Source organism: Petromyzon marinus, chromosome 7 (genome assembly GCF_048934315.1).
Source record: "Petromyzon marinus isolate PM22_M1 ecotype Great Lakes invasive population chromosome 7, UKy_Petmar_22M1.pri1.0, whole genome shotgun sequence".
Lineage (NCBI taxonomy): Eukaryota > Metazoa > Chordata > Hyperoartia > Petromyzontiformes > Petromyzontidae > Petromyzon > Petromyzon marinus.
The window spans coordinates 16,656,512-16,671,115 of NC_133673.1; the positions used below are offsets into that span (position 1 = coordinate 16,656,512).

At 47.3% G+C, this 14,604-nt stretch overlaps 1 protein-coding gene across 3 annotated transcripts in view; it reads left to right on the forward strand.

The window, feature by feature from the left end:
* The window catches only part of LOC116940049 (E3 ubiquitin-protein ligase TRIM33-like), a 51,814-nt gene that overhangs the window by 6,849 nt on the left and 30,361 nt on the right, over nucleotides 1-14,604 (forward strand). For all 3 annotated transcript variants that reach the window (XM_076065443.1, XM_076065444.1, XM_032949304.2), the window contains exon 3: nucleotides 12,368-12,480. In XM_076065443.1, the coding sequence (XP_075921558.1) occupies nucleotides 12,368-12,480 (113 nt within the window). The remainder of the gene's footprint in view (nucleotides 1-12,367; nucleotides 12,481-14,604) is intronic.

Below are 14,604 nucleotides of genomic sequence, written 5' to 3' on the forward strand. Positions count from 1 at the left end.
ACTGGTACGGCGAATCGGGGCGACCGCCCCGGGCCCCCTGCTTTGGAGGGGGTGGTCACGGGGCTTCGATGTCACGGCGTCAGATGTAATACTTCTGGATTAGATTGAAGGTGTCGGTGTGGGGAGGTTGCCTACACGGTACGATTTACCCCAGGCCCCGCACCCTCCCTATGGACGGCCCTGGCGGCTGCCGTGCGTTGCACAAGGGTGGCGACTTGTGAAACGTAACCCCCCGGGGGACGCGCGGCGGCGGCGATGGTGGTGGTGGTGGTGGCGGCGGCGGCGCTCGGTGTCTCGTTGCCCTTTGTGATCGCAACTCCGCGGCAGGTCGCCGAGCTGCATCGTCATCGGTGCGACTCCACTAGCAACACCCATCAGCCCCGGTGTTACATAACGCCATGTGGATTTATGCGCAAGCCAAAATGAAGAATACATCGATAGCACCGTGGCCTTAAAATGAAACGTGTGTAATAGGTGACGTTTTGCGAAATGGGCCCTTAACAGAAAATCCAGAGGCCAGAGAGGAGACTTCCTCTATGGGCTGAGTTTGTTGTTATTCGTGCTTGTGTACCTCTGCCAACACAGTATCACCACACACTGTAAGATTGATACATCATAATGTAAAGCCCGTTGTCAGGCCACTTGATGTAGGCCTCCCCAAACCTTTCTGTCATGGAGTCGCGTGACCATACTTCACCGTGGTGGTCAGTGCGGGTTCGTGAAGAGAGCGGTCTCGAACCGGTTTAGATATCACTTGCCACTGGTGTTAGCCTTAGCTGGGACGATAACTCAGGTGGCCGGTTTCTCACTGCAGTGCACAACCATTCCCTGCGGCACTGCGTACCCCCACCCCCTCATTGCGCTTGGTAGCTGTAGTCTACCAATTGCAATTACACCGCACTCCTCGCATATTGCCACAAAAAAATTTAACAAACATCCTGCGTATCTTACATTAGCCTCCCGTCGCCATACCCTATTTGTGCAATTAAAACTTTACTTTAATACATTGTAAGACAAATGGTAATTTCCCCTTGGGGTTCGAATTGGTTCATTTGTCATGCGTACTCCACTTGCCTGAATGTTGCCATCACATTGTATGTGTGAACTTTTAACACGCGTTTAATTAGCCGCATTTACCCAGCACCCAGCCATATAATTAGCGAGTTGGGGTTTGGCGCAGTAGTTGGGGGACCAAGTCGCGTGCGTCGGCCCTCTGTGCGTCCCACGCGTGCCACCTGTGTGCTGCCCGTGTGCTCTCGTCCACACGTGCGCTGGTCACACCAATCCGCCCCGGTGTGGTTTCTATCCGGGCTGTGCTGCACATTGCTCTCCCCCATCTGTTCAGAACTTCACTCTGCCAATTGCCAGAGGGCCCCCCCCGGTGGTTGAGAGCAGATGGGAAGGATATTCTGACTTTCCCCCCCGCCCATTGCAACCCCCCACTTCTGCCCCTCCCCCCAATCCCCCACACCCCCCCTCCCTCCCGGTGGGCGGTTGTAACCGGTTTGAGCCAGTCGTGAGCGGTTGGATCTGGTTGGAGCCCGCCCTGAGCGGACATGCCAAGCTAATCCCATCAGCCCTTCCGGGCGGCGCTAGGGGAACCAATCGCGTGCCCGCATTACGCATCAGGACCACAGACAGTGAAATGACTCACACCAAGGCACACACGCGCACACTCAATCACCCCTGGAGCGAGCAGGCAGCCACACTCATGCCTGCAATCACTCAAGCACTCAATCTCCCTCTCTCTCTCACACACACACCCCGACACACCAGTGGAATGCCAGCAGGCTTGCTCACGGGCTCACAATCACTCAGCCACTCAATCTCCTGGTGACACACAGACACAAACACTCACTCATGGTTTTACGTGTAAAGGCAGAAATGCAACGGCATACCACTGACCACACTCCTCCAAAACCTGCACTCTGTGCAGCTCAAACTACTCGGAGCAATGCGGGGATTTTTCTGGTTAGGCCAAGTTATATTTTTGTTCAACCAGTATGAATTGTATTCATTTTCCTTGCGAGCGTTTTTTGCAAAAAGTAGGTTCCAATATGCATGCTTTATTTCCATGTTACATGCATGCAAAAGGCATGCATTCTTTTCTGAGGGGCATATTTGACTAAATGTAGATAGGACTCTTATCCCCTCGTTTTCATTGCCAAATGGCTTGCGTTTGTTTTATTTAGTGGCGCTATAAATGTGTAAGAGTTGTATTTGCACAGGCAGTTCCGTGGCACAACTGATTACAAGGTTGTTGACCCTGTGTTATGGTTTACTTTGCTCCGTTTTCACCCAGGTCTCCCTTGCAAATAGAGATAAGCAGACAATACATTGTCATATATATGTGTCGCCACACAAATCAGCCGGGCTGTGGTGGTGGTGGTAGCGGCTTTCTGCTCGTGGCCTGTAATCCAGCACTGTTTTTCAGGTGAGGGTTGGTGGTTTTCACCACATGTTGTGAAGCTGCACTTCTGGTTCGCCAGGAGAAGGCGGAATGGCTAAGTGCAGACGAATATATCGTCTATCCCTCCAGTATGGTATAGTGTTTCCCCCTCGCATGTAGGGGTTTTCTCCCACATGTATTAACGATCGTTACTTGGCTGAAAATGTCTTTATTTATAGAGGACTGCAGCGCTTTGGCAATTGTTGGTATCGCCGGCTCACTGGCTGGTTTGCTGTCCAACTTTGTCTGTGGTTCTTCAGCGACTGTGAGATGGAATTTTCATAAACGATGATGCTGTATAAAGCAAATCATTGTTATTCTTCAGATCAAATATTTCTTTCTACAATCCAACGGCCTTCTATGCGTGCATAGTTTCAGCAGCATTGATTCAATATATTTTTAAAAAAAATTGGTTTCAACATTCGGTGTCCCATCAGCAGTCTGGCTTGCTTCAATCACTACTGGTGAACAACCCGAGGTGATAGTCCCAGGGGTCGGCAACCTGCGGCTCTTTTAAGGACTGCTTCGCGACGTTCTTTTGTAAGCACCACCGTCTCGTATTCACATACTTTGCCGCTCTTGAAATGTTGATTTATTTTTTTACCGAATTCGACAAAAAACGGCTCTTGTTTTGGATGCTGACTTGTGACCGGCATAAGGAATGGGTCTATGAGAAAGTGTCTCAATGAGCTCTCACCTGGTTTAAACAAAATATATACACGAAGTGATGTTTTTTTACCATATTTTTCTACAACGTAAAATTGTTGATGTTTACTTGGTTAATTTTGCAGAGCGTGTTTATTGCTATGCCTCACAGCGATACTCTTCGCTGCTCCTGGCGCAGTTATCCGGCTCTGCCGCTTCGATGTAGAATTATCGTTGTTGCTCCACATCTACATCAGCCATGCGGTCAAGAAGATCGTCACGCCGTCGGCTAATCTCACTCCTAAACGTACCCCAAAAAAAAAATACTCGAAGAGGCCACGGCTCGGATGGGCATTAATCCAGCAGCGAATTGACCATGGCTCCTGCAGCTGATGACGATGTTTATACCACTGACGCTTACTCATGTGACATGCTCGGCTTCGGTCACAAGTCAGGGCACAGTGGCACAGTACGTACAGTGCCGTCACGTCAGATGCAGCCGCTCGCACGTGGCACCGCGCGTGGCACCGTGTGACAACGCCACCGTCACTTCTCTCACGCCTCGGCGTGGCACATCCTTCACATATTATAAATACTCTTTGTCGGAACTTAAGTGCATTATTAATTTCATCTTTTTTATTCTCCTGATATTAAATGTTTTTTTTTTAATATCCCTGAAAATGGAATGCAATTATAATGCATCTACATTATTGTGTTGTGCAGCCTTTTGTCAAGCCACTGCTGGATGAAGGCCTCTCTGAGCTGTCAGTCAGAGGATGTTGTTTGATCATTCTTCACCGCACTGGTTAGTGTTTTCGGGTGGTGAAGTAGATGGAGGCAGGGATTACAAGTTACAGCTCAACCAAATATAAGCAGAACTCTTCCCTGTATCTCTACATATAAATATAACTTGTTTAGTTCAACACTGTATTGGCTCACCAGACAAACATTATCAAAAGGCATTGGTTTAAATACGAAATCTGAACAGATTTCGACCTTCTGGGTCTCATCAGCAGTCATGCTCGTTGAACAAATTCTGCTGGGTTGGCAGATGTTAATGGCAAAAGCACGCCATCTCAACACGGGGCCCTGCTTCCACACAAACTTAAAGATTTGAGCCTCGTTATCCGCTATAGGTGAAAGCGTAAAGCAGAACTTAATGTAAAAGTGAAGGGAGGAGGAGGTGTGGGTTTTGGGAGGCAGTGACCCAGAATCGTTGAGATATCATCATGATAAGGTCTTGTAAATGTTTAAAGTTAAAGCTCAACCAAATTACTGACCACAAAGCAACAACATCCATTACTGATTACTGCTTTAGCTATCAAGATTAAAGCACCCGTTTGTAATCTGAGACGTTACCCATCGCACCCCTATCAGAAATGTGTTCATGGATTAACGGCATTGGCTTGGGTGTGGAGGGGATAGGGCAGACAAACATTTGCTCTTAAAAATACTTTCTGGGAAAAAAAGGCATTGAGGCTGTGAATCTGTGATTCGAACAATTGCTTTTCTGCAGTTCTGGAGTGTTGGGCAACACTGGCCAGTCCTGAGTTACTAATTGATAGCCTTGGACACATGTGATGTGTGCCCTGGGGGGTTGACAGGGTGACGACTTGGCGAACACAGCAGCAGTACAGGAACTGTCCGGCCAGCGCAGGTTCCAGCCCCTTTCACCAGCCACCTTGGGATTTTCATGGCTGTTTTTTTTTATAATTCAGGGTTCCAATTTGACTGCTGCAGGCAATGGCTTTTTACATCGTTTGTGTCCCAGGGCTGTGAGCACGTGGTATGGCCCGCTCGGGGTGGGGGGGGGCGCTCGAGTTGGCTGCGGGTGCGGTGCGTTTGAGGGAAGCCTTTTGCGGCGCAAGACAAGAGCTGGGAAATAAAAAATGCAGTGCGAGTTTAAAGCCGTGGAACACTTGCCGAGCCCCTTTGAAATGGTTAAATGGTTCCAGTTTCAACCGCGGCTTAAGAGAAGACAGCCGAACGTTTTGCTTTTGTTATTCGGATTATGTTGGGGATTAATAGATGCGATGATTTTTTTCTCGTAGTTATTTTGAATCCAAATTGTATTAAATTTGTTCAAAGCCTACGGTTTGGCATAATTAAGATTTTTTCTAATTCTACAAAGATTGTTCAATTAATCTAAAAGTGTATTTGACGAATGCGGACTTAGCGTCCCAGGTTAACGTCTCGCGTTGATGAGATTGGTCCAGCGCTGATGTTAGAACGCGGTATTCTCTGTCTTTGTAGGTCTACTGTGGGTTTGCCGCAATGCTTGGCCTGCTCATGTTTTGATCTCTTCTCCATGGCCTATTGTCTGCCTCACTCAGATGGGAACTCAGGTCATTGAACGTTGGGCCTTGGGAAAGGCATGCCAATCAATAAAAAATATAAATATACTGCATTATCCAGAGATATATTTTTTAATTAATATGTATACCATATAAAAAATATGAGGGAAAAATTATGGAGAAAATTACATTTTACATCAAAGCTTTCACATGTCACCAACCAACCCGAATATACTTACCAGATGTATTAACTCTGACAGCGGCCGCTTTCACAAAAGTTACCGCCCCCTCCCGCCCGTTTTCAGGAGGGCACTGTAAAGTTTTCGCATTGGAGGGAGATTTATCCACGTGTGATCCCAATTGAGTAATTTGCAGGTAATTTTTCAGCATTGGGATGTTTGACCAGCACCTCGTTACATTGTATATGTTTTTATCTTATGGGAGGAAACCAGAAAACCCGGAGGAAACCCTTGCAGAACATTGGGAAAACATACACAGGTAGGAGCCCGAATCGAAGATCAAACTCAGGCCCTTATTGCAGTGAAGCACAAGTGTCACCACTGTGCCACCACCCTGCCACCCAATGTAACGTAAATATTGCCTCGTTTCTGCTTCAGAAAGTATAGCTCGTCTCATATGGAGAGTTAATTTAAGCCAGTGAGTGAGTGACTGACCGGTGCTAAAGATGTGATCATTCTCAAATGAAAGTGAGTTATCTTTTAGCACCTACACATCAAGAGGTGCTGAAATCCAGCACACCTTGTCTTTGGACTTTTGAGCTTATTGAGGAAGTCATAAAGGCTTTCACAAGTGATGATAAATATTTCAGTCGTGTCCTATCGAGATTATTGTTTTTTAAATTTATTTATTCACGTTTGTTGCTGTCATACAATCGGTACTTGTACCAGAGCCGGCTAACATCATTGGTGAGTGATGTCTGAGCTGGTCCCTAATCTTCACCAACCCGCAATAACTAACTTGGTGAAGTATATTCTAGCAACCTCCACAACCGAAAAGCAAGGGCAGGTCTTGATCTAGCAGTGGATTGACAAAGGGCTGTAAGTAAAAAATATAAAATACATGAAAACACACCGAGGACATGCGTACAGTGCGTACGCGACACAGAATCTACCTAAACGTTCCTCCTGCCGGCGCACGTGACATCCCAGGAGCTGCCAAGCGCCTCGCGTATTTTGATAGTCGCCCGCTTAATTCAAATTAAAATGCGACCTATAAAACTGTGTGAGAATTCCCAGTGGAGGTGAGAGTGCGGTAATGGTCCCCGTCTCCGGTACGTGCCGCCTGTCTCCGTGCGCTCCACCTGCGCCCATCACCACCACCGGTTGCGGCGACGCTACTCCAGAAGGGGCGCTTTCTCAACCGGCAAGGCGCTAATTTGGGCTAATAAACGTCATTGGCAAAAAAAACTGAAGGTGCCGCAAAAGCGAAATTAATATTAATTTGCAGCGCTGTATTAAGCCAGCGCTGGGATGAAATCTTGCCACACGTCAATCAGGGGGGTTCTTTGACCGTACTTCACCACGCTCGGTCAGTGCCGGTTGGTGAAGTGGTGCTCTCAGCTCTGGTTCAAATATCGCACTCCACTGATGTGAGCGTGGTTGGTAGTGGACCTCAGGCTGCGGGGTTCAGAGCGCAGTGCGCTCACCACCGTGCCACCAGTTCTCCTTCTGCCAAGTTACCTTTTTTTTATTCTGCGATTTTACATAGATTACAGGGGAGCCACTGTCAAGAGTTGTTCCGGATTAGCAGCAATGGAACTTGGCCCTTTGTTACTCCTTGCATTATTAGCCAATCAGCCATCAACCCCCTCCTCTTCCACCACTTTCCTAGCTAATTAAAAAATCTCTTCCCGTCTGCTGGAAGACAATGTTTTGCACATGAATGGGAAGGAAACTGGATCAGTTATTCTTGTCTATTGCTGTCACATCTTTATCTGTTGTTTATTTTGTTGTCTTGCTTCTAATCTGTTATTTCTCTGTGTCTTGGGGGGTCGTAGGTCACAGGGCCGCTGCAAGAGCGTTTTGGCCCCGAGGCCACCAGTTGAACGTGAGGGTTGAGGATCAGTATTGGAGTTTTGCAAGAACCGATGTTAGGAAAATGTGCATTGATAATGTGATCTAATCCTTAACGTTAAGGATTATTTTGTGTTTTGTATTATATAATTTTGTATCCTCACTCTGACCCATATCTTGAAGAGTTGGTCCTTGGCTATAACATCTGGCAGATCACCAGCATCGATTCAAACTAGTCTGACTGATGATGGCACGCTGAGTGTCGAACCGGTCCAAAGTGTTTGTTGTGCTGAATCAATGCTGCTGAAATTATGCAGTCTCAGAAGGCTATGTGGCAAATGTGTTGTGAAAATAATACTTTTTCAAGTGGAGAGACAGATATGAAGGAGATGTGTTGCCTGCTTTATCTATTTTAATTTTTTAAGACCACGATTGATGGTCGATCACCACCGACAATGATGCGGACATGTTAACGTCTGTCAGTGGAGCGAGTCGTTACACGTATTGTCGTTCGTTACGAACAATAACAAGCGAGAGAGCCAGCGCATCAAGGGAGTCCTCCGCTTTATTCTGGCTTTCCGACACAACAACAAACGCAACGATTTCAATGTATCGAAGTAGGTAAAGGTGCAGCCCCTGCAATATCTTGCTCACGCCACTGCTGACGGAATGGAGCGACCAGGGCATGCCTGGCAGCGGTTAGTTGGAAGTGGAGGTCGCTGTCCATGGTCCGCTGTCGCTGGCCTGGGTCGCTTGTGTGGAGGAGGTTTCACCCTGGGTAGCGGCACTAGACAGCACAGGGAGTAGGGGTTCCAGTCAAGGGTGCTGCCTCGGCGATTTGAATTTGTGGAAGTCAGAGTTTGGGGTGACACTGTGCATCTGACTACGATATGGTTAGAATTGAATTAAATTCAGGCGGAATATTGCGGGACACCGCTCCGGAGAATGATGTTGGCACACCATATGCACCTCGCCTCATGTTGTCCTCGTCGTACTGCGATGGCGTCTTGTGGTGCGCAAAACAAATGTGCGTGTGTAGTCTAAAGGTCAGTGCTAGGTGTCAACTTTCTTGTCCTTAACATAAACTGCCTTTAATAAAGATGCACAAACGCTTGTGACGTCAAATCACATGAAATATTTAAATTAAAGAAAAATTTGTGAAAAACGAAGGCTCTGGGCCATGCTTACCGGTCTGGAGACGGACGTCGGTGACCCGTGCCTGGTGGCTTTGCCCCGTGGTTCCATGCTAGTGTGTGTGTGGGTGGTGGCCCCGTCCCTCCACGGCGCCGCAGTGGCGAGATGTTAATTACCTCGCCTGGTATACAGGAGGTCGTGGATTCGATGCCGACGCTGACGGTTATATATTTGGAGTTTGCACTTTCTCCCCGTAGTCGCGTTGATTTTATCCAATTTTTCCGTCCACATTTAGAAACATTCATTTAGAGTATTTGGCTGCAATAAATTTCCACATGATAAGCCACTAAATTGAGCTATCATTTGTGGCCAGGTCACTTCTGGAAAAGAGCTTTTTAGCTGAGTGAGCCTTACCTGGTAAAATAAAAACTGTTTAGTATAAAACAGTTTTACAGTTTAGTCTTCCCTTGGCTGCACCTCGTCCGGCATTGCTACAGGTTTTTCCTGGCCTCTCCGCTGATCGCTAATCGCTAATTTTCTCTTTGCAGTCTTTTACCGCTGCATCACTTATCTCTGACACTCTATCCATGCCTAAACATGTCAACCTCACTCATTTATGCAAAAGATACAAAAAGTGCAAAAATTAATGTAATTTGTAGGATGCTGTCGTGGTATACCAGTAGGTATGGTGAAGTGTTGCAATTTAACCGCCGGCACGGCCACTGTCAATCGGAAGACCACGTGTGCTGGCGTAAAGTGTGGGTACTCGGAGCTCTTCCAAGACGTCTGGTCAGTGTAGAAGAGTAGGCCAAAATACCATCTAGGGAGGGTGCTTTCATCAGCAGTGGCATGAACAGAAAAATTTCAGAGCTGCACCTATTATCACAGTTCATGCTCTTAAACCTGATAACGCTGCGTTTTTCTGAAGGTTCAGATCCTGGCATGTCATTGCATTGACAGGGCACTTACTTGCCTTCTCAAGTATCCTTAACCACAGACTGCATATGACGGAGATTAGTGAGCAGAGGTCTTTGAAGGAGGCGCCTTTCGACAGTGAGAACTTGATTGCGGCCATCTTCTGCCAGGTCATCACCACTGGCTCGACCGCCCAGGTGCGCATTCTCATCGGCACGCGAGGGTGGTGCGACGCCGTCGCCCCACTGTTTGTCGTGCCAGGATGGGGCGCCGTGCGTATTGGGCAAAGCGGGGCCATGTACGCCGTCACGACTGTGGTTGGGCTGCCCGATGGAATTGTCAGGATCAATAATAATCTTTTTTTACCCTGGAGAAAGTCGATGAGCTATGCAGCTCTTTCACCGTGATCAAACCATGGTTGTTGGTAGGAGGGGATCCGGTCAGAGTGTCGTTGCAGATCTTCTTGCTGCTTAAAGACCGGCTTAAAATCGCCATAAATTGCAGACAGCTTTCACAGTGACAGAACCATCTTGTAATTCGTTTTTAAATATCGCGGTTTCTGAGCAGAAAGCTAGGTCTCGGGTCTCTCGTAGACAGAAGTGTGAATAGTGAGGCTCTAAGTGACATAAGTCAACTCCATGCACCCTGTGATGTCACTGCTGATGCAATCTTTGAATACGACAACAATAAACAAATATACTGCGTGCAAAGATAGGAGAGGAACTTACATCTTAGTCACGTGTCTGAAGCCTCATGTTAAAATTTACATCGTGTGAAATATTGAGCTGTAATTGTGGTGATTTCTCTAATTTGTGCCACAGCTGGCAGTCTTCGGGCTGATGGCGCATTGCTTTGATAATAATCCCCGACACTTGCGGGTCCCGTTATGAATTACTTTGCACATGTTAATGACACATACACAGTGGCACATTCTTATCACTGTGATGTCATAGACATAATCCCGTTGGCACTTTGAATAGCGGGCAGCAATTGTTTGTCGTATTTTAAAATCACTTACATTTAGAGATGATGTTCCCTTGTTACAGCTCCTCGAGTGCGTTGCAGTAACTTTGGTGGTGTGTTTTGAGCGGTCAATGATTTCAATTCAAGGGTGAAAAATTTATTGGTGCCTCACTCATTTATAATGCCCCTCTTGTTCTCTTCTCCACAGCCGATTGAATCATTTTCAAGCGATGGCTCTGCATCTTACAGAGCAGAGAGTTAAATATGTAATAAGTGTCTTAAGATGTGTGGGGTATCTATAAATAGATCACCCCTGTATTTTTCATTCTTTTAGTTTGTAAAGTTGTAATGAAGCTCATTCCACCACTTGGTATATAGCCTTCATGATGCTTCTCATGAGCACTGGTCTAGTAACGATTTTACGATTATCGCTGTAGCTGATGATTATAATGCCACAAATGTTGACGAAAATGACAATGATGACAATGTTGATATTGCTGCTGCTGCTGAGGATGCTGAATCAAACGAGTTTTGGGAATCTGACAGTGCCCTTTATCAGCGAGAGGTGGCGAGTCAAATGACGACGCATGATTGCCACCAGTGGAATTGGCAGGCAGGCCACGGCAGGGGGAAACAGAGGACCCCCTCTACCCCTCCATCACGACGTGGGTCATAGTCGGTTCACGTAAAGTTCGACGGTCACGTGTACATATTAACAAATGTTTGTGCTAATTTGTGACCAAAGTTATTTAGGGTAGATATTGGTTCAAACCACGCAATGGCAGTCCGCTACGTGACCTATTCCGGTTTTATTTTGTTGCATTTTTTTGTATTAGTGTTTTTTTTCTTTCTGGTGAAGTTCAATGTTTGGATCTTTACTGCCGTCGAAAGGATCAGATTTTTATTTTATTAAAGACGTTTACTTGGAAAATCCCTTGATATGGAACATCCCGGTTGCCAGGGTGTGCAGGGTTTATCTGCGCCATGTTTTTTTTCTGTGCGTATTTGCAAGCGTCTTCATTTGACGGAGCGTGAAAACGCAGTTGGATGTGAAACGACGCGTCCGCTCGCAATGCTGCTGCTTCTGCGTGCAGGTGCACATCACCTGCTGCTGACTTGCAATATGCTTCATCCCAGCCAGTGTGGTGGTGGGGGGGGGGGTGCACCTCAATTTCTCTGAACAGCGCAGGGTCTGTTGCGTTCAGCATTAACCCCGTGGGCATTCGAAACCCCCTCCCGGCCACGTTTGATCACAGTTCGACCAACATCTACATCGTGTCGCTTGGCGGCCAGGAAGTGGGGAGTCTGAGCGGTGGGCCCCACGGTTTGGAGTGGGCCCATTGCATGGTGCGCGGCGAGTTCGTACGCCCGTGCGAGCCTCGGCGACGGTGTGTGTCAGACTTTGTCGGAGATGCTGCGGTGGAGCGGTGACTTGGCGGAGCGGTCCCATGTTTTCCCGCTCGTTCGCAGAGGTTGTGCAGTTCGTGTTTATGGCCCAGCGGCCGCCCTGGTTAATACTTATGAGTATTATTAATGAATACTGCAGGTTTATTAGCCGTGAACAGTGCGGTCCGTCTGCTTCGCGGTGGCCATCAAACATCCGGTGATGATCTTTCGGTAAAGGGTAGGCCACACGTGCTGGCGTCATGCTCCACATTTGTGAAAAATGTGAAAGTCGCGTAAAACGACATCGCAACAATCGGCCCCTACCGCGTTAACTACTTCAGGCTTGTAGAACGGCGGCGTCCTTAGTGATAACCGTGCGCTGTGAGAATTGCACGAACACCAAATGTACGAATCATTGGATTTCTAGATGGGTGAAGCAGGTGTATCGGAACTGCAGGAGTCGACACGGCGGTTTGTTTGCGCCCCGCTTGCCGTCTTGACATTCGATGCGTGTGGTGTGTGTGGACTTCCTTTGCGTGCGCGCGCAGCCATCGTGCGCTGCCCAATCTGCCACCAAGGATGCCAGCCCAAGGACATCGTGGACAACTACTTTGTGACGGACGGCTCAGAGGGAGTGGCGGGCACAGAGAACAGCTCGCAGGTAACAAGGGGGGCGGGGGGTGGGCTGCTCGCTTTGCCGGCATTCATATTGTAATGAATTTGACTCCTCTTAGCAGCTGGCTCTGCGCGGAATGAGCACGATGTGTTCTGTGAGCCGAGGGCTCTTCAACTGGAGGCCCACGGGGCCACATCCTGTTGGAGTGGCCCACCGAGCAACATTACTCGCCCAGACAAAGACAGAGAGACGAGCGCCGATGAAAGTGAGATAAATATATTGACATGTCGCATGAGCCTTCCCATTATTCCACGTGCCTCACTGGGATATTTCTGTGCGTGGGCCACAGAGTAGCGTATTGGTAACACTCGTACCCTACGGTTTGAAGGTCCAGGGTTCGATTCCCGACGCGGACTCCTTTCTGTTTGGAGTTTTATATGTTCTCCCCCTGTTCTGCAGACTGTGAATGAGTGTGTGGAGTTTGTATGTTCTCCCCCTGTTCTGCAGACTGTGAATGAGTGTGTGGAGTTTGTATGTTCTTCCCCTCTTCTGCAGAGTGTGAATGAGTGTGTGGAGTTTGTACATTCTCCCCCTGTTGTCTGCATGGGTTTCCTCCGTGAATTTCAGGTTTCCTCTCGTAGCTCAATAAACACATGGCAATGTAAATGGAAATTGGTCAAAACATTCCAGTGCTGAAAAATTATCTGCAAATTACTCAATTATGAATACACACAGCAACAACATTGCCCCCGAGTGTGAAAACTTAGCAGCACCCTCCTTAAAAAGACTTGAGACTCAGGCTTTGCTGGATAATAAGTATATAAAAAACTAATAAAATATGCATCACTGCACACAAATTTTTGTTACGGTCAATGTAGCTATGAACATGATTTGTGTTTGTTATTATCTAAGTCAAAGTTAATGGTTCGTAGTCTTTTCTAGGCGTGATGTATTATTTATTTATTCTTTCTACCTACATGACTTTACCTAAAAAAAACAAAGAGTATTTCAAAATTAATTAATTTAAATTCGCTCTCATGATACTTGCATATCATTGTATGTTGGAGAAAGAATTTTGTGATTTATGTAAAGGATTTACTTGTGTGCCTCGAGCCTAATGCAGGCTTCTGCACGTAGAGTTTCCGGCGGGCCACAACAAACTTATTGTGCACCGGTGGGGCACGCGGCGTGGTGTCTCTTGTGACAGCTTGACAGCGTCGTGTCACGTGTGACGGCTTGACATTGTCATGTCTCGTGTGACGGCTTGACATCGTTTCGACTGCAACACAAGCAATCATTTGTGTGCAGTGATGCATATTTATATACATGATGATGATTGCTTGTGTTGCAGTCTAAACGTCGTGAGAATTTTATTGTTTTATATTTTTATTATTTTATTGTTTCCCTTCTACGTGACTTTACCGAAAGAACCAATAATATATCTCTGTTGTTACATCTCGCTAAACTCTCTCATCTGCTTCTGTCGGTCATTTCTCGTTCACCTCGTTCAAATGCATCTTTGCGTCTCTGCCAGGCATGTCTCTCGATAGGCCACTAAAACATGTGCAGGGGCGCCTCATGAAACAACGCTTGGCTAATAGAACAAAGAAGGCAGACAAAACTAGACGGAATGTAAAATTCAGAACCTACGGGACATGCATGATGCTCATGGCGTGGACAAACAGGCAAGAAAACAAGTTGATTCATTAATTAAATCACGACCTTGAATCGTGACAGTTCATCAAATAACCTGGGAGCGACGGTGAGGCATTACATACCAAATTATTATTTAGCTTAAAATGAATCGGTTACCAAAGCGACTGAATGTACCACAGTGGGGGTGGGCGGGGACCGATCGGGGGCGCTCCAGTCGCTGGGGAAAATGTTCCGAAACCCACGTCACGTGAGTGACCTGGGTGCAGAGTAGAAGGTACGTTGCCCTCGCTGATTGGCTCATTGTCTTTTAGAAACCGCCGCCCGAGGTGGCTCTTGATCCCCGCGCGAGTGAAAGTCGCCGGGCGTGCGCTGTGCCCCCGCGTGTGCGCAGCCCAAACCGCGGGTAGGTGGGCGGGCCGAACGATTGTCGCTCGCACAATTGAAAACCTCTGATGTTAGCGAACGCGGTCCAACTCGAGACTAAGGGAGCCATCTCTTCTTTGCGCCGCGTAG